General features: G+C 41.4%; 1 protein-coding gene across 2 annotated transcripts in view; it reads left to right on the forward strand.

Annotated features, from left to right (window-relative positions):
• Window positions 1–20875, forward strand: part of LOC121280301 (ataxin-7) — a 136620-nt gene that overhangs the window by 64129 nt on the left and 51616 nt on the right. Inside the window, exon 3 of one of the 2 annotated variants that reach the window (XM_041192161.1) lies at window positions 8847–8951. The exons of the other annotated variant lie outside the window; for it this stretch is intronic. Within the exon in view, the coding sequence (XP_041048095.1) occupies window positions 8847–8951 (105 nt within the window). The remainder of the gene's footprint in view (window positions 1–8846; window positions 8952–20875) is intronic. 2 annotated transcript variants of the gene reach the window in all.

Consider the following 20875-nt stretch of genomic DNA (forward strand, 5'->3'; position numbering starts at 1 on the left):
CATGTACATTGAGGTTTCTGAAATTCAGATCTATCCTCAAAATTCATTTATTTTTGTGCGGGCCATCATCTCAGGTCCTGTCACATAAATCCTTCTAACATCAACAGGAATAAATAGCTTCATATTATTTTGGGATTTTATGTCCCCTGATTTGATTCTTTTGTGGTGAAACTGACTGAACAGGTGCACTGTTGCAAGGATTTAAAATGAGGTTCTCACTGTTTTCTATCTATATTTTGTAGCCTGGTCTGACCAATTTAAAGAAATGCTGAGTGCTTTCTCCATATTGGCAGTAAAAGGTTTTACATGGTTAGGAGTTTGAACACCTAAGCTCAGCATCCTGAGAGGGAGCTCGTACAAATGTGGCAGCCTTCTGCAGGAAAACCTCATGGTTTGTTTTAATTTTTAAGACGCACAGCTTAGTTACCGTACCTCGTTCTCTAACCATTTAACTGTCTCACGACAGATGTTAGGTGAACCCCTTACAAAGCCTGGCAACCCTTCCTTTTCCAAAATCATCTTTTAAAAAGAAATATACCTTATTCATAAATTATCTGGAAAAACATTACAAAACATTTCTAAATTGCCATCACAGGAAGTGCAATCAGATTCAACTTTTACACATGGATCACGAAGTGCTTCAATACAATCATTGAATATTACGATAATTTCAATATGGTCATTACAGACAATCAGACAATGGTATTGGAGTTATCATCATACATCATGTTGCACTCTGAGGTGCTTTAATACAATTATAATACAGTTAGTAATCAATTCATACATTCATTGTGAGCTGTACAGCCCGAGGGGCTCCAAACAATTCCCAGCCCCTTGGTGCACTATGGCTGCATACCCATAGTGTTCACAAATTGTCTTACTTTGGAAGGGCTGAGGAAACTGTCCTGAACCACCCCTTTGGAGATGTTCCGCTCAGGTGGCATCTGGGGGTTCTTGCAAGGAACGAGCTTTGAATTGTTCTCTGTTGGAGAAGTCTCTCCAGTCCTCTCCCCCTCTGGGCCGTTGCTGCTCCCAGCTTCCCAGAGCTGGGGTGCGCTGAGCGCTTCACTGCTCCCAGATTCCTGGGGTTGCGGTGCGCTGGCCTCTTTGGGTTGTGGGCAGAGTTGGAGTGTGCTGCTCCCCTCATTGTCTCCAATGTTCTGGAGCTTGGATGTCTCGTCCTCCAACTCCTTAGAGCTTTGCCACTTCTTCTGTAGGTGCTGCCCTTGCCCTTCTTCGTCCGAAGAGCAGCTGCCCTTGTCATCTGTGTCAGATGGGAGACGCCTCTTGCCACTTGTCTGAGAAGTGGCTTGATCCCTTCTTAGCCCCTTTTTTTTGGCTCTCTTTACCAGCTGCCACTCCCCCTGCTGATTTTCTGCTGCTTCCTCCTCCATTGATTCGATCTCCTGAGGAGTGGGTGGCTCAGGGGGCAGTGCAGTTGATTGGCTGTCTGCTGCCTCAATCTTTTCCTCCACTTTGTGTCTCTCCATGTCCTCCTTTGTCCTATTGTTCTCATTGGGGGCCTTGGTGGCTGGAGGGTTGCAAGTGGTAACACGAAGCATTTCCTCTGCTTCCCCCTCATTGGCTTTGGCTGCCTGTGCATAAGTGAGGCAGCATTTGGGGCAGGTCTTGTAGAGGTGGCCTGCCTTGCCACACAGGTTGCAGCACTTAGTCTGTTTGCAGTCCTTTGTCTGGTGCCCTTCCTGCTTGCAGTTCTTGCAGAGGACGGCGCTGCAGTTGGCTGCCACATGACCAGACTTGCTGCATGAGCGACCAAGTTTAGGCTGCCCAGTGTAGACCAGGTAGTCACGGCTTCCCCCTATAACGAAGCTGGAAGGAGGGTGGATGGTGGGTGGTTCCCTTGCCATCAGCCTCGAGCATGACCTTGACCTGGCATTTGCTTGTCCAAATCCTGAAGGCATCTTTAGCCTTGGTGCAGCTCCCAACCTTGTCAACATACCTGGCAAGGAAGGTGAGCACATTGGCGACAGGGACGTGGGGGCTGTATAGGTGCACAGTTAGCACATGGTCTCGTTGCAATGGCAGAGCAAAGAGCGACTCCAGGGTCTCATCTCCAGCTGGTCTCTCTTCTCCTCGAACACCTCCAGGAACTTGACGCAAGCAGCCACACTTTTGAAGGTCACGACAAAATATCCAGCGCTGGGGAAGTCTTGTAGACAGTAGATCTCTGCAGCTTCAAATCCACATGACTTCAACAGAATCTGCTTGATGAAGAAGGCACGATCCATGGGTGCTCGTCCTTCGCTGTCCTTCACCGCCAGCCTAACGGTATTACATACCCCATGGTTTGGGGCTCGACTGGTTATCCTTTCCAAAATCATCTGAAATGTGTATATATGCCAAGAAGCATAAATAATCCTTATCTGATCCTTGAGGATTATGCCTGCCAGCACTTCCACTCTCCAACTTTTGGCTGACCCTTGTCCTCTCAAACCTTCAGATGGGTTGTCCAATTTGGGCCAGCCAGGCTGAAAAATACTGGGGGAAAAAACATCTACCAGCTGTAAACAACTGTCTGTTAAGCTCAATGAGGCTGGCAATCAAACAGAATTTAGACCAGTTCCATATAATATTTGTATTCAAATTGAATAGCTTTGTCTCGACCCTTGAGCAAATGACTGGCTAATTGTTGCAATTATTCTATCAGGAATAAACTAGGGTATGTTTTCTGGGTGGAGTTGGCTTTTGATTGCATTGTGTTAAAATATTTAAAAAGCACTATTTATAGTTGTTAAAATCAATGTGAACGATGGGCTCTCAATGTGAAAACCCATAGTAAAACTGTCAACATTTACCACTTTTGTCTGTAGGTTATAGTCCAACAGTGTGAAATGGATGTTAAATGGCCCATCATGGTTAATGGATCAGGAGCAAACATTCCTGTTAAATTATTGTTGATCAGGTTACAATATCTAAGCCACCCTGATTGTATGCCAGAATATTTTATCCACTCTTGAGTTTCTGGTCAACTATAAATAAGGAACTCTGCTATAATGGTTTTAAAAACAGCTAGATTGAGCCTTTAATGATTCCTAGGCAGTATAAAAGGTGCAAAATTTGTGGGTTTTTTGACTGAACTGTCAGCATTCACCATCAATATCGCTCTGAATTTGGTCACAACTTCTGGATTTGGCACAAGCGCAGATGAATCTCAGAATTGTTGGAACACCGAACTGGCTCTCCGAATGAGCAATTCACCTAGTGCCGTTCCCCAGCCTTCTCCCTGTAACCCTGCACATTCTTCTTTTTCCGATAACCCAATTCCTTCTAGAATGCCTTGATTTGAACCTCTACCACGATCTAAGGCAGTGTATTCCAGATCATAACCACTCACTGCGTGGAACAGTTTCTCCTCATGTTTCCATTGCTTCTTTTGCCAATTATCTTAAATCTGTGTCCTTTCATTCATGAGGTGTAAATCTGAAGGTGTAGTCGATCATTCATTGCTCTGCTCCACCATAGGCTGTTCTTAAATGCCCCTCCCTAAGTCACCAGTTAGTTAAACTGTTGATCTGGTGAGATCTACCCCCTTTCTGCTCTCATTATTGTTGGCAAACCCATAGATAGGTAAACCTTGTTCAGTGAGATGTAACTATTTTTAATGGCAATCTGTGTAATAATTACTGCTGAACAACTGATCTGACCCTGAAAAAGATAATTTTGTATTTGTGGAATGTTAAGTGTCTCCATTATGATTAATTACTAGACTTAAATCATTAAAATTTCTTTCATGATACTTGAGCTTCTACAGTCCCAATCCTTTTGTTCTCTTTTTTTTAAGAAGTGATTTCATTATTAATACTTTACGTTCCCTGGCTTGTTGCCTGACAGTTCTTCTTATGATTGGCTGCTTGGACAGCTTGATGACATCACTACAGCTCAACGCTGAGAATCCCCATTAAACAATGCTGCAATCAATTGCATTATCAAAGGTTAGAGTTCTTGCCACGAGAGCACTAAATTATTCAGCACGGCTTTCTTCGAGGTCAGCAGAGAGTATCCCTGTGCTTCGTCACTGACTGGGCCAAATCTGGGCCAAAATATTCAGCACTTACTGACCTGTTGATCATATTGCCTCCAATTCACAAGCTGAATCCAATGTCAGAACAACCCAGGGTAGCTATGGATAAATGAATTTCATTTAATGTCTTTTGAGAAGGGGGGAAAAAATTCCTGGTCCAACAACCAGTGCTCCCTCTAAGCTATGAAGGTGTGTGGCTGCAGTGCAATCTGGCTCATACTATGTAGAGTAATAAAGAGGCTATGCACAACAAAGAAAAATTAGCAGAATACTGGCTATTAGAGAACCTGTTCCCTTCCCTTGATTAAGGAGGTTTTGACCACTTTCATATTTTAGGGAAGACAAATCCTTCTCACTTCAACACCCACACTCTCCCTGCCATTGCATTGTTCCCTGAGATAGTAAAACTAGCACTACATGTGGCTGCAACAAGCAAGTACATTTGTTTAAAGATTATTTACATAAATGCAGAGCGAATTTCCCTCTTGACCCCACTTTCATAGACCAGCCATCCCTTGCTACTGCTCCTTTTTGCCAGGTATGAGTCTAACCACTGAAGATATTTCTGTCTAGTCCTCACTGATTTGGTGCCACATTCAGTCAAATGTTGCCTTGATGTCAAGGGCAGTGACCCTTCCTCTCTGGAATTAAGCTCTTATGCCCAAGATTTGACCAAGGCTATGATAACCTAATATGTTGGCAATGCTATGAAAGTAGTTGATCTTCATGACAGAGAGCATATGGGCTCAGATGCTCAGGTATGGGTAACTTAACACACCAAACTTGTGAACAGTCTGCAGTCTGGTCAGCTTGAGACAGTGAATGGTGGGGAGAATGGAACTCGTGGCAAAAGTGCAGAGTTTGCGTTGAGAGCTGATGGTGATGGCTTCAGCATTCCCAATGTCTAATTAGAGGAAATTGTGGCTCATCCAAGAGTGGATGTTTGATAAGCAGTGGGAGGCTGAGGCAGATGATGGAGTGATAAGAGTTGGGTGTCATCTTCATACATAATGGAGCTTCCCCATGGCCATGGATGATGTCATCATGAGGCAAATAGATGAGGAAGTAGGGACCAGCAACAGACATAATGGTGCAGGAAGAGAGGCCATTGCTGGAGGTATTCTGTATTGGTAAGATTGGAACCAAATGACGATAGAAATAAACTGGAGAATATGTGATTGAAGGTGTCAACAAAGGTTAATACAGCATCATTACTGTCAGAGGATGTCATTTGTGACTTTACTTAGGGATGTTTTGTTGCATTGACAGGGATAGAAACCTGATCGGAAAGATTCAAATGTGGAGATGGAGAAACTAGAAAAAGATGCAGGACGGGTTGAAGGGTGAAAAGCAGCTTTGATAGCAGAACAAATTGTCTGAACCTTGATGACAATATCACTGTGTAGGTTATAGTATTCCATCCCAAAATTATATTGAACGCTATGGCCCTGTGGAGAAAATCCAATCGGAAAATTCAGCATTTTCCTGTGGTACCATTTCTTCCTAACCTTAAAACAAATTGGTGTAGCCAAAGTGAACTGCCCTTTGAGTAGTATTTGCTGGCCTCCGCTGCTCAGTTTGTCTTTTGTATCAGAGTTCCTTTTGCTAATCACTATCCAGTGACACGTGCTGTGTATGTGTAGCTGAGGATGGGAGCAGGATCAGCTGTGATGCCTGCTGACACTTGCCTCTTGGTTCATTCATGAAGAATAACCTCGAGTGAGGCACCAGAGGACTGCCTTTGCCTGAGACGGAATTATAACTTCTGGGTGAGGAGGAGAAAAATATCATTCTTAACAATTTAAAGGAAGCTTCATAAAATGGCGGTTATTTAAATTTATCAGAAATTTATTAGATACTTTATTTTCCATCTTTAGATAAATATGCACTGATGTACAGCAGGTGTGCAGGGATTAAAAGATTAGCCTGCTGGTTGCCTATTTACACGCTGATGGTTATTTAGAGCTATTAACAGTTCATTGCTGGAATACAAGTAAAGCTATTTTTTAATATATTTTGAACCTGAATTACATGTGTAAACGTAGGGATATTAAATTTTAGGTGGCTGTATTTAAAATGATATAAATCGATACAGGTTCTGTGGTAACATGGTGTTAATATCACAGTTTGAGCAGGCATATTTTCTTGCAAGCAGTTTGACTTTTCGTCTGTTTTCACATTCGAAATAAAAATACTTAAAACATGACTGATATATTGAATACGTTGTTTTAAGATGTCTGATTTGTTGAATGTGGTACTTGTATAGGCTACTTGTTTTATGTAGACTAATGCTTTGATTCAGCTCATTGTTGTGCTAGATAATCTGTCCCCTCTCATTTATATAAAATACAATTATGTACAGCTATGTATGAGATCTGAAAATGTGGCATGGTGGTAATGTCATTGGACTAGTAATCCAGAGGCCCAGGATAATGCCAGAGCGATACAGGTTCAAATCCCACCACGGCAGCTAGTGGAATTTTAATTCAGTTAATAAATCTGGAATATAAAGTGTGTCTCAGTAATGGCAACTATCATCGATTGTAAAAACCCATACAGTTCAGTAATGTCCTTTAGGGAAGGAAATCAGCCACCCTTACCCAGTCCGACCAATGTGTGACTCCAGACTCTCAGCAATGTGGTTGACTCTTAACTGCCCCCTCAAATGGCTTAGCAAGCCATTCAGCTTGAGGGCAATTAGGGGTGGGCAACAAATGCTGCCCTTGCCAGTGATGCCCACATCCCATGACAGAATAAAGAGGAAAAAACAGAATGCTGGAAAAACTTATTAGGTCAGGCAACATCTCTGGAGAGAGAATTGGCATTTCAGGTTGATGACCCCTCGTCAAAGCTCAGCAACCTGAAACTATTACTCTGTCCACAGGTGTTGCCTGGCCTACTGAGTATTGCAGCGTTTTCTGTTTTTTATTTGATTTCCAGCATCCCATAGTATTTTGCTTTTGAATGTACAATATCTTTCTCTTTCCTTCCTTGTCCTCTGAGTGTAATGTGTGTTTGTATCTTTGTTATAGTTTAAATGTCTTGTGTATGATACGTACTTCCTGTAAATGTTGCAATTATTTCCTGTCCTTGTTTTTTTTGTTACTTTTTTTCTGTCTGTAACAGTTTAAAATCTAGAATTTCATCCCTAGCTCAGCCTCCGAGGACAATAGGTGGTGCTGTTCTTCCATTCTCTTTTTCATACTCCCCACTTCTGATTCTTCCCATTATAAAAGCCACTGTCATTGCATTTCCAACTGCTCTATTGCTTTGAGTTTTGAGGTGCTGAAATAGTAAAAATGCAACAGATTTAAAGAACCTTTAGCCAGCAAATGTGTCTGTCAATTTTCATAGGAACATTTGCAGTCATCTTTCCACTGTTCGTGCACCTTAGAATCTTCTCCCAGGATTTCCACACCCAACGAACACTCTCCCTAATGAAATCCATACTTTGCTACTCTGCTAATTCCATCTCATTGTTCCTATGTCCCACAAACATTGCTGATGTTTTTGTGCCTCCAACACCTCCATTCTGCACCTTCTTCCACACTCCAATGAGCCATTTCCATTTTTTTTTTACCTGCCCCTCTCCCTTCCCACAGGCCATGACTTTCTGTTCTCAACCCCCACCAATACATATGCGCACACACACATCTTCTCTTGATTTGGAACTTTTAATTTTATTAGGAACACTTTTTTTGTAATTTCTGCAAAACTGTGTTCTTGCAAAGTATTTATTTTGTATAATATACATTGTGTATTTTAAGTGTATTCTCCCAGCTTATTATAGTGCCCCATCAAGTACATCATCAGCGCTTCCTGCCTGAATTTAGAACAGCAAGTTTTCAACATTTTATTCCAGCTCATTTACACTGCTGTGCCTTATGTCTTTTTTTAAAAAGATTGCTGAATCATTGCATTACCCCTTTTTCATGTCTACATTTGCTGTGGTGTGTAAACAAAAGTACATCAGTGAAATATCATTTTGTTACTTCTCCAGATAAGCTTGTACTTAACTGAGGTTGAATATTCAGCATTGCCAGTGTTAATGATCAGATGAATATACCTCTGCTTTGTATCAAGAAGTTCCTTTTTGGATTTAGATCTCCTTAAACCTGAGTGGAACTGAAACAGTTTGTGTCTTGATGTTGAGTTGCTGCCTTTAGTTTCCATCTTGGAGTTTGTAATAATACTGTAATGTGTTTCACATGGGCATGCACAATACAGCTTGTCTGATTCATTTGGCATTATGTAGGACCAAGGTTTAACTGTGTTGTTTGCAGTGTTTGACCTGGATAATGTGGTCACATGACTGTTACTGGTGAGATTATTTGCAGCAGCAGTTTACTAGTTAGTATTTTGGCTTACTTGGTGGAGGAGCAGGAGAAGCTGTTCACAGGAGAATCCACAAAATACCTGCTGCTTTCTGTGCTTGTTGATCTTCCTATTCTGATGTGGAATTGAATGTTTTTATCATCAATAATGATCTTGAAGTAATTTGCTTTACTGAGAATGTAGCTAATATTGTCCTGAAAATTATTTAACTCTATTTACAATACCTGTTCTTAAAATGTTAACTGTTTTATGAAATGATGGAAAACTATATCATTCATCAGTCATCTTGCAATAACGCCTGTGTTTCTTAAAATATAAAGTTACCTTGAAATTAATGTACATGTAATTTACTGCTGAATAAAGCACAAAATACACTTGGTTCACACTGGAGGTTTTCATTTCTGAGCATGATATGGAAACTTGTAGCTATAAAGTAAAAGATAATTTAATCTTGGTTATCTTTTTACAGATATGCCAATATTTGGTCACTGTCCAGCGCATGATGATTTTTATCTGGTGATGTGTAATCATTGTAATCAGGTTGTAAAGCCCCAGGCCTTTCAAGCACATTATGGTGAGTTCACAGTTTACTCAATACATTTTAAATACATGTAGTCGCTAGCTTATTTTACTCAACATTGCATCCTTGGTTTTATATTAGTATATGCAGATAAATTTCCTGTAATTTTTCCCTCAGTGCAAGATGTCCCATGTAATATTTTGCCTCTGACATTGTGTACCCATTGTTCTTTTACAACCTCATCTGTTTAGTTGACTTGCCCTTGACAAATTGCTACCATGAAGGGCAGGAAAAGCTTGGTATGAAAAATGGCAGATTGTTAGGGGGTGAATTATAGACACTGTTTGCTTTGTTGATTTCAATAAAGCTTGTGTGCCCTTTCCCCAAAATTAAATCAGAACTGCATGCAAATCGTAATTAACATTAACTAGTGCTCAAAATGGAGCAGTATTTTCAGGTGATATAGCAGGACTTCTGAATAAGTACAGGTTTTGCCATCAGTTAAATTTAACATCTAACTTAACCGTGAGATTTACTCTGACGGAATGTCATACAGGCAGTGTTGTCAGCTCTGGCTGGATGCATTCCTGGAGGTGTTGATGGCCTTCTCTCTCCTCCGGCCACTGGCGCCACCCTCACATTCTTTTCCCCCTACCCCCCAAATTGGTCATCCAACATATCCATCGTGGAGCTCTGCCTTCCCACAGCAAATTGGAAATCAAACTCATTACCCAGTTGGATGTCTGTTGCCTGCCAATCAAACAGCCTCTTCTTTCCCATCACCAATATTTTTTATAATAAACAAATGTTTGAAGTAAATTATTTTTTTAAAATTCCTGTATGATTTTTCTCCTGGAATTGCTCCCAGCAATGTACTGGAGATTAATCTTCAATTCCTGAAGACTCCAGGGCAATCCTGGAGGGTTGGGAACTCTACATATAGGGTAAATGGCAATGCTCAGCAGGAGATGCACTATTTTACTATAGTTTTATTGTTGTCAACAAGTGCAATGAGAAAAATTGAGACGTTTTTGAGAAGTTGATGCATTATGCAAACCTTTTAATATAGATGTGTCTTTATATTTTGAAATGCTTTTTATGGGCAGCTTGTGATTGTCAACAATTTTGTCTTTAATTTATGGAACCAAGTCATGCTACTATCAATATCTCTGTTCTTGGGTCTAAGCTTAATGTTCAGTGGTGTCTTCATTTTGTAATAGGATGACCCCAGGAGGTTGGTTTAGTTTCCTTTCATGATAGATGAGTCTGTTTTAGCTGAGATCGTGTATTATAAAATATGGCATGCAAATTTCTGCTCCATTACTGTTGGTATACTTTAAAGCATTTTTATAAGTTGCACAGATTTATCATTGCTATGTAGAGAACATAAAGTACTCAAGGCATCACCAGACTGATTAAAGTTACTTGAACAATCCAAAAATTTCTGTATAAAAGGAAAGTAGATTTTTTTTTTCATGACTGGCACTTCGATTCAATACCATTATAATCATAAACATTTTGAGATGATAAGCCATGGTTTCTAGCAGTATTAATGTCTCCTGAAAAGTCAATGTGGTGTGCTGGACTGATGCAGGTGGTGACACTTTTAGGGCCATCACATTCTACCTGTATGTCTTTAAAATTGTTGACAGCAGTAACTTGCCTGTATATCAAAATGTATAATTCACCACACTGGGAAATCCAGCAATTATGTAAAATATTTGTTGTCTGGCCTTCTGATGCTTTTCCTACACTACTTGAAAGAAACTGCAACTGCTAATCCTCAATTGGTGCTTCTGTCGCTTCCTGGTGTTTAGGCTAAAGGGCAAAACAAGTAGCTGCTATGACTTCTACAGCCATAGGCAGGTCAGTTATAGGCAGCCCAGTCTGTTGTTGACAAACATTTTCTCTATTGTTTAATCTAAAACTTCTTGTGCATTGCTTGGATAAAACTAGACAATTCGTTCTTAATAGGTGCTATAATTCATATGGATATGTGAAGTTTTGATTTCCCTCTCCAAGCCAGCATCTCCGGTTTTCCACACCACCACGCCCCCCTCGGTTTCTCTGCATGCTGCAAGTATTACGATTATTGTTGCAGGTTGGAAAGAATTTTCAAAGTTTAATGGTTTAAGGTCATTTTAAAATGTGTAATAAAGCAGACTAGGTTGTGTAAATCTATCCACTGACACTGGGTAGATAATAGCCTTTGGGACTCTCACTCTCCTAACTATACTCTCCCTTACTACCACTGCATTCCATTTTACAATTTGAATGGCCCCTGTATCAGAGTGCTGTGGTCAGTATATTCCCCCCCCCCCAAACACACACACACACACACAGTCCCTGCTGTCATCCACACAGGATGCAAGAACCTCGAAGTTGTTGGACAAGTGCAGGAGCTGAGGCTCCTCCAATGTTACCTCCTGGGTAACCATATTTCTATTCACACCCTCCTGTCCCTGACCTGAAATATTTAATCTAAGGGTTGTGACAGCCTCCTGGATCAGTGTCCAGGCAACTTTCTCCCTCCCTGATACATTGCAGTCTGAAGCTTGGATTCCAGCTCATCAACTCTGAACCAAAGTTCCTTGCGTTGCAGATAGGTATCACTACAGATGTCCATTAGCGCGCTCATTCTACAGCTGCAACATATCACCTGTCCTGCCATTTCTTGTACTTTATTCATTTTTTTGAAGTTGTCAAACATCACAAGCTTGTTTAATGTATTAAATTTAGATATATGCTTTTGTTTTTTTCTGTAACTTAGGCCAAAGTTCCAATTTAACCCTATTATTTTATTTTTTATATAGCAAGCTGCACCTTATGTCCCCGCCTCAGCGAATTCATACACTTGCTAAAATCCCTTGCACTCTGGTGAAATCTGCACTCAATGTGAAGCTGTTCTGTAGTGAAATCTGCACTCAGTGTTAAGCTGTTCTGTGCTAATACTCATTATTAATTCACTTACTGTTTTACCTATTCCAGTTGAAAATTAATTTCCTGGCTCTTAGTTTCAACTGATACTCTGGTTTAGAGAGAAAAATAGGGAAAAGTAGGGAAATCCTCACCAATCAATCAATTATCTGCTTTTCTGACAAGTTTGTTTCCTTTTCAAACTCTTGATTGAACCTGGCCTGTGCATTCCCAACAGAGCTCTTACTATCCCATTCAGATTTCGCTTTATCCCAATCCTCATGCTCTTCAGTTATATCTTCAGTTCACCAGCAGGTTCTGTTTACCAAACTAGGTTTATGTATAACAGAAAAGGCGTAGAAATAGCTGCCAGAAGTACCTTTGTTGTTGAAAGTGCAATTTATCACTTAATCTGATTAGGGCCTGCAGCTACCAAACAAAATGAATTTCAAGAATGTAAATGAAGGTTCTACCGCATGGCTTTTAAATGCTGCACTAGAGGCAGAACAGTTCTTTACTTGATTCTGTGTTTGCATTTCTCTCGTGAAAAGAAAGTGCCTACAAATTTTGAGTGCAATATTATTTTACATCGAGAACGTTTGCAATGGGTTTTTACTACTTGCACCGGGAGCCAGATTGCCAGGGTTTGGCCACCACCTTGACTATATTAATTCGCAGGTTTTCACGTTGGATAACTTAATTTAACAGGAGGTCCAAATGAAGATTGCTGTCTCCCTCCTGATGACAGAAAGTACAGAACGTACCTGGCTCAGGAGCGCACACAAACATTGTACATAGCCACCTCCAGGAAATCATGAGGATTATTTTTGGGATGTTGAGACCAACGCAGCTCAAATAGATTTGTGTCCTAGCACACATTTAAGTGAGCCTTTTGATGTCCACAGGGAAAACACCCTCATTACTGAACACCACCGGCTGGCAACTAGCGAAGCACTCCCATTGACACAGGACCTGGAAAAAAAAACCCCATGCAATTACCTGAAGTTCTCATGTTCCCTACTGGAACATACTCCACACCCTGCAACCCAGTGACAGCCCCACCTCAATGGTTTATCCCCTGGTTGACTGCAAGCATCGCCAATTGCAACCTGGTGACTGACCCAAGCGGTGAAGTCCCAGGTTTCAATCTTGCATGGAAAATCTGAACAACCCTCAACTGCTTGAGGACAGGCCAGGGAAGATGTGTCCAATCACCCCATAAGTGAAACATGATAAAACCATCCAGGTTAGACCATCATCCATGTATTGAACTGCTGCCCTGAGAAATCCATTCCCGGTGGCATCATACATCATAACCATTCATATTGGGTCAGCTATAGCCATTGATTAGATTGTTAACTTTGACATTGAATTTTCACTGCTTCCCCAACCATACAAATAAAATATAGAGACCAACTCTGTGTGCAGGGGGAAAAAAACGACCAATTTAAAAATTGTTTTAAAGTAGGGAGGGTATCTACAGTTTTTTTTCAACCAACTAATATAATCGTGATGACCCCACCAAATTTCATTCCTGCATGGTAAAACACTATCTGGCATGCATTATTATTCACATTATTAATACCACAAAGCTAGCATGTAGTGAATCATTGAAGGTGGGATACCTTTATCAATCTGTAAGTAAATCAACTGTGTTGATGATGGTATAAGCAAGCAGTAAACCTGGTTCTCTGTGAACCTATGGCTTATGTCAACATAACTTTCCTGCTTCACAGTTCAATTAAGGTGGGTGCTTCACTGAGAAGAGCTATTCATTTTAAAAATGGGTTTTTCACCTTGAGCTGAAAAGAATCTCAATAGGAAACAATTCTGAGAGTGTAGAATTGTTCCCTTGTTAGTTTTTGTGGTCTTGGTTGTGAGCTTTATCCCCACAATGTAAATTCCATTCCTACCTTTAGAATTTTTTTCAGAACCATTAATGTTGGAAGCAAACATTCTGCGGCCCCAGTTCTATTAGGAATGTGGTTGTTCGCTTTGTTATGCAATGTTACACATGCAAATGGAATCTCTCTTATAAATGTGGATTGGTAATTTAATGATTCCGGGGATCGTTTGCAAATGTTGAATTCCTATCTTGATCGTCACTCTGAAGTTATCCTATATTTTGAACATGAAATATGTCAACTTTAGATAATGTTAAGCCTGTTATTAATAATGCCGGGGCACTTTTTATCAGTTCCGGAAGGTAAAATCTTTAAACTACTTGCACTTTTTGGCTTAAAAAATGGCTTTACTGTTAGTATAGATTAATTTTGTGCATCTTGACACTATTCATTTTTGGTTGGCTTTTCAATTTATACGACAACATTCTGAACGAATAATTGCCGCAAAGATTTTGTCCCTGAATTGGATGGCCTGTTCTTTGCTCATAAGAAGAATTTGCTCTATTCCACAATCACTATTTAGATGTGCTTATTCTGTGGAATACTTTAATACTTCCCCGTATTTCTGAGAAAATAACAATTTCCTCACTTAGAGGTGTTTAACTTCTTCAAGACAATTTAGATAAAATAAATCTTTGCAGCTGGAAGGATTAATGATATGTATGTACAAATTTTGCTCTCCTTACTTTAGAAACGAAAATGTAATTTTCACGAAATTGAATTCTAGACAGGACTGTTTGAATTAGAGCTAGGGAAGAGGTGCAGAAGGAGGATTTTTTTTGTTTGTTTGCTACTTTATAGTGAAATCACAAATGTGTTTAACCAGTCCATTTACCATTTTGGCCTAGTAAATCAAGGAAGTCTTCCAAAACCAAATGCTGGAAATATTCAGGTCAGGCAGCATTTGAGAAACAGAGTTAACATCTCAGGTTGATGACCTTCCATCAGAACTCCAGAGCTTAGGGCCTAGGCAGCTGAAAAAATGACCACCAATGGTGGAATAATTTAAAATTTGGATATTGAAGAGACCAGAATTAGATGAGCACAGATCTCTTGGATGGTTGTGGGGCTAGAAGAGATTGCAGAGATAGAAGCAAAATCATGATGGTGTTTGAAAATAGGGATGAGAATTTTAATATCGAGGTTTCAAGACCAGGAGTTAGTGCAGGTCAGTGAACATGGGACAATAGGTGAAGGAGATTTGGTGCAAATTAAGGCAGGCCAGCAGAGTTTTGAATGACCAAGTTTGCAAAGGGTATAATATATATGGGAGATCATCCAGGAGTGCTTTGCAGCAAAATCTACAGGTAATTGAAGGCATAGGTGAGGGTTTCAGCAGATGAGCTGAGACGGGTGCAGTTGGGCAATGTTGTGGAGGTGGAGATAGTCGGTCCAAGTGGTGGCATGAATAGATGGTCGGCTTGTTTAAATATGACACTAAGTTTGCGAACAGACTAGTTTAATTTCAGACTGTTGCTATGGAGCGGGATGGAGTTAGTAGAGGGAATGGAAATTGTTGCAGAGCCTGAAAACAATGGCTTCGGTCTTCCCAATATTTAATAGCAGGAAATTGCTGCTCATTGTTACTGAATGTTAGATAATGAGTCTCATAATTTAGCAACAGTGGAGGAGTTGAGAAAGATGTTGAGGTAGAATGTCGCCAACATTCATGCGAAAACTAATGTTGTGTTTTTGCATGATGTTGCCTAGGGGCAGCATGTAGATGAGAAATAGGAGAGATCCAAGGATCGATTCTTGGGGGACATGGGAAGTAATGATGTGGGAGCAGGACGATAAGTTATCGCAACTGATACCCTCATTAGGATGAGATAGATAAGAATGGAAAATTTATTAATTTTGCTTCCAATCTCCACCCCTCCATCATTTTCACATGATCCATCACTGACACTTCCCTTCCCTTCCTTGACCTCTCTGTCTCAATTTCTGGTGATAGACTGTCCACCAATATCCATTACAACCCTACCGACTCCCACAGCTACCTCGACTACAGCTCCTCACACCCCGCTTCCTGTAAGGACTCCATCCCATTCTCTCAGTTCCTTCGCCTCCCGTCGCATCTGTTCCAATGATGCTACCTTCAAAAAGTTCCTCTGACATGTCCTCCTTTTTCCTTAACCGAGGTTTTCCACCCACGGTCGTTGACAGGGCCCTTAACCGTGTCCGGCCCATCTCCTGCGCATGCGCCCTCACACCTTCTCCTCCCTCCCAGAAACATGATAGGGTCCCCCTTGTCCTCACTTATCACTCCACCAGCCTCTGCATTCAAAGGATCATCCTCCGCCATTTCCGCCAACTCCAGCATGATGCCACCACCAAACACATCTTCCCTTCAACCCCCTGGCGGCATTCCGCAGGCATCGTTCCTTCCGGGACACCCTGATCCACTCTTCCATCACCCCCTACTCATCAACACCCACCTACGGCACCTCCCCATGCATACGCAATTCCTCTCTCCTCACGGTCCAAGGGCCCAAACACTCCTTTCAAGTGAGGCAGCATTTCACTTGCATTTCCCCAACTTAGTCTACTGCATTCGTTGCTCCCAATGCGGTCTCCTCTACATTGGAAAGACCAAACGCAGACTGGGCGACCGTTTTGCAGAACACCTTCGGTCTGTCCGCAAGAATGACCCAGACCTCCCTGTCGCTTGCCATTTTAAGACTCCACCCTGCTCTCTTGCCCACATGTCTGTCCTTGGCTTGCTGCATTGTTCCAGTGAAGCTCAATGCAAACTGGAGGAACAGCGCCTCATCTTCCGACTAGGCACTTTACAGCCTTCCGGACTGAATATTGAATTCAACAACTTTAGATCTTGAACTCCCTCCTCCATCCCCACCCCCTTTCCATTTCTTCCCCCTCCCTTTTGTTTTTTCCAATAATTTATATAGATTTTCCTTTTCCCACCTATTTCCATTATTTTTAAATATATACCTTTTATGCCCTTTTAGTCTTATTTCACCCCACCCCCACTAGAGCTATCTGTACCTTGCGTGTCCTGCCATCCATTCTTAATTAGCACATTCTTTTAGATAATATCACCACCTTCAACACCTCTTTGTTCTTTTGTCCGTGACATCTTTTGATTATCTGCTCCTATCACTGCTTGCTTGTCCCTACAACCAACCCCCCCCACCTCTCTCCCCCTACCCTCCCCACATTAAACCAGTTTATATTTCACCCCTTTCCTATTTTTACTTAGTTCTGTTGAAGGGTCATGAGGACTCGAAACGTCAACTTTATTCTTCTCTGCTGATGCTGCCAGACCTGCTGAGTTTTTCCAGGTATTTCTGTTTTTGTTTTAGATAAGAATGGTACCAGGTGAGAACAGTCCCATTCAGCTGGATGGCAATGGGGAGGTGTTGGAAGAGGATGGGGCGGTCATCTATGTCAAAGGCTGCAGAAAGGATGATGAGGGATACTTCACCTTTGTCACAGTCACATAGGATGTTATTTGTGGCTTTGATAAGAGCCATTTCAGTTCAGCGAATTAGTCAAGTTAGAGAGAGGAGAGAAATGAAATGTAAGAATTTTTGAAAATTTAATTTTAGGACCTCCAAGAATTTACTACATACAAAAGTGATACTTCACAGTTCTAATTGTTCCTTTTTTGGACCTCTAAGGTTGAGTGACATTGCAAGAACATAAATATTGTTGTAAGGTGTTGGGTGTGGTTTGGTAGGTCTTATTAAGGTATTCACAGTCTTAGGTACTTTATTAACTGCTAGAAAGTATATACACTGGTACAGCAAAGGTCCAAGCTAAGGCCTGTCTCCATGCGTTTACACATGGCTCTGTCCAACACTTCACTGACCCCTAGGTGTGGGTCATGTGTTCTGTTACATCACTGGGTGATACTGTACTCAGTCCCACGTTAACCCTTTTATGTGCCAGACCTTTATACTGCATCTCCCACCAAATCTTTATCCAATGTATTTACAAGTTATCCCAGTTGATCCCAGGTATTTACATAATTACTACTACCCCATCTCTCTTCCACATTCCACACCTCCCCCCATCCAAATGAGTTTGTAGGTTCAGGTGGCCTGGAGGCCTTAACCCTTCCATATCTTGTACTCAGAGGAGTGGTAGGCTCTGTCACTGCAGGTAAACTTTGTTGAGTCAGTGGTTATTCTGACATCTGGGATGTCTTTTCATCCTCTTTCCTACTGACATCCTACTTATGGGGCAGACAAACTGGGCTCACCTCTGTAGTGCTTTTTTCTCTTCCTTTGTGCAACTTGCCATGACACATGTTGGCATGGAAGATGGCACTTCCTGTTGTGTGTGATTTGGTAGTAAGCTCACCTTTGCGTTTGGCTGTGTGGTGTACTGTCGTCAATGGATGGCTGCTACTCAGTTGCAACATTGTTTGTGGTGCAGTCATGCTGGCTGGGGATTGCAGCATCTGCTCTGTGGCCTCGGTTTATCTCTCCAACTGGCGTCAGAGTGGAGGTTGAGGCTCTTCTCATTGTTGGTTCCCCTTCTGTCATCTATTTGAGGTGTCGTGGTAACCATCTAAGTGGTTGGCTGGTCTGACCAATGAGAAGCTTCTGGTATCTGTAATGAAAGTGAACAAACCAGCTCTGCACAGACAGAAGAGCATTGAGAGCTAAAGTCCTAGTCGAGAGAATTTTTCTTGTTAGAGCTCTCGGGAACTTGCAGTTCTGTATAATTTACAATGGTGGCTGTATTGATGTCTTCTGCCGTTTTGAGGAGATTCTGGGCTACACAGGCGTCTCTGCTCAAGAGAAAAAGACTGGTTAGGGATGACGTACATCAGTTTGAAGATTTGCTTGCTGTTTAACCTTAATGGTTCGAGGATCATGCCGAAGGCTGGAAGCCTAATTCCTCCTGGCCCATAAAGTGGTATGTCTGTTGTTTGTAATGAGAGGTGTCTCAGCCATGGTTCTTTGCCTGATATGACCATATCACGAGCTCTCATGTCCAATTTCAAGTTTGTAAGATAGCCATTAACCAAGATGTCTGCGTTCCAGAACCAAAAATCCAGGATCTTTGACCTCACCCAAGAAGTGTGGATATGTGATCCCTTAATATGCTGTCTCGACCTCGTGAATTCTCTTGGGATATTCTGTGCATTTTGATGTTTTGGCTTTGCACAGCTTCCTGAAGTATCCTATTAGATTACATTGAAAACATTGGGCTGAAATTGCCGGATATTGATCATGCCTGTAGGGGCGCTTTGCTCCACAGCGTTGGCATGGGTTATCTACCAGTCAGCTAGGGTATTGCTTCCCTTGGCCTGGAGTGTCCCTCTTTCTGGGCTGTTTCACTAACTGGACAGTGAGGTTAATTTGTACCATGGTTTGCTTTCTCCCCTTCAGATGGATCTGTGCTGCGAACGGATTTCAGATTGTCTGGCAATCTGGATGGCCTTCTCAAGGGTTAGGTCTTCCTTCGCTTGAGGCATGTCCGGGAGAGTGTTGTCCGCCAGTCTTACAACTGTTCTATCCCTGATTTAGCTCAGATTTCAGGTCATTGTAATCATAGCCTTCAGCCATTCTATACAAGTCATTAATGAATGAGTTGACAGGTTCCCCTGGATGTTAGACATGTTTATTAAATATAGTGCGTTCAAGGATTTTGTCACTTCTGAGCTTAAAATAGGCATTAAATGGTTCTAAAATTTGATCATATTTTGCAGATAATTTGTTGATTCCTTGTCTAGCTATTATATCATCAGTTATCAGGCCAACTGAATAAAGTAGCATGTTAACTTGTTCAGCTTATGTCTTTTTATCCAGACCTGAAATATTCTAAGGAATATTTTTCTCTAAAGTCCCCAATTTTGTGATTTGATCTGGGCCTTGGATAAGTCCAAATTGATCTGGGAGAGTGAAATTCTGATCCCTGGTTAAAATTTTTAAAGTTTGAGGTTTCTGAAAATCCAAGATGGCGCTGCCGTACGCTTCTTCACAAAGGGTTTTCCCAGGCCTGTAGTATTGGTGTTTGTGATCTTGGCATTTAAATTTTTTGAACAATGGCTGCCTGGATCAACTGGTTAGATAGAATCTACCCTGCTTTAGCATAATGTTAACTACTAGAAATTCTATACATAGGCACAGTAAATGTTCAGCTAGGAGTTGTATCCATGCTTCCCTCCATGGCTCTGTCCAACATTACACTGACCCCAAGGTGCGAGAGATGTGTTCTCATACATCACTGTGTGGGAGGTACTGTACTCAGTCCCATGTTAACCCTATATGTTCCAAACCTTTATACTACAAATATAGTCATTAAAGGGATCCTTATGTGTGACATTCTGTTTTTGTGAGGCTAACAATAAAGCTGTACAAATCATGTTGTGATTTGCAACTCATGCCATTTCTCTTCCACACTTCAAATTGCTGGGTTATTACTTAACATGCGCATTAAGCTCACTGTGTTCCCAACAAATTCTGGTCCAATGGGAATGACTTTCATAAAAGCTGAAGGAAATCTTCTACTTTTTACTTTCAACTGCTGTTGGTGATTCCCATCTTTCCATCTCCAAGAGATGATGGGAATGCAGCCTCGGAATTTAGGTGAGGTCAGATGATTTAATCAGCTGCACTACTTTTGATGGCTGAACAAGCTGATTCTGGAAAGGAGAAGTCTGCCACAAGTGCCTCACATGAAGTTGACCTTTGCTGATGGTGCAGGATCTTTGCTGGCATCTTGTTTGCAGGGCTGTTGTCTTCTTTGGAGCTTCTGAAACCATATTGCTGTGGTAGAGAATTCCTGCCCACAGCTGTGTTGTCATTTGCATCAATCATCATCAGCTGGAGTGTCTCATTTATTGTGATTGATGTTGAGGGCTTTCCTTTTTGACTCTGCTTGCTTGCATGCTTGAATTGGAGCTTTGGGTGGCCTGCTGGTCTCTTGGCATAGGTTACCTCCATGTATGGCATAGCCTTGGGGATGTGGCCAAATTCCATCCTGCGCACATGCCCAATCAGCGCTAGCATGATTGACATGTTTGCCTTAGAAAGGGATACTTCACTGATGTATTTGCCTTTATTGTCAACCTGCAACTGTTCAAACTGCTTAAAGAAAATCATGATAGACTCCTTGTTGTTTATGTTCTCTACCACCGTCTAACTCAAGCCTACCTTCACTGGTCAATATACGTGCTGGGAT

Source organism: Carcharodon carcharias, chromosome 7, assembly GCF_017639515.1.
Source record: "Carcharodon carcharias isolate sCarCar2 chromosome 7, sCarCar2.pri, whole genome shotgun sequence".
Taxonomy (NCBI): Eukaryota; Metazoa; Chordata; class Chondrichthyes; order Lamniformes; family Lamnidae; genus Carcharodon; species Carcharodon carcharias.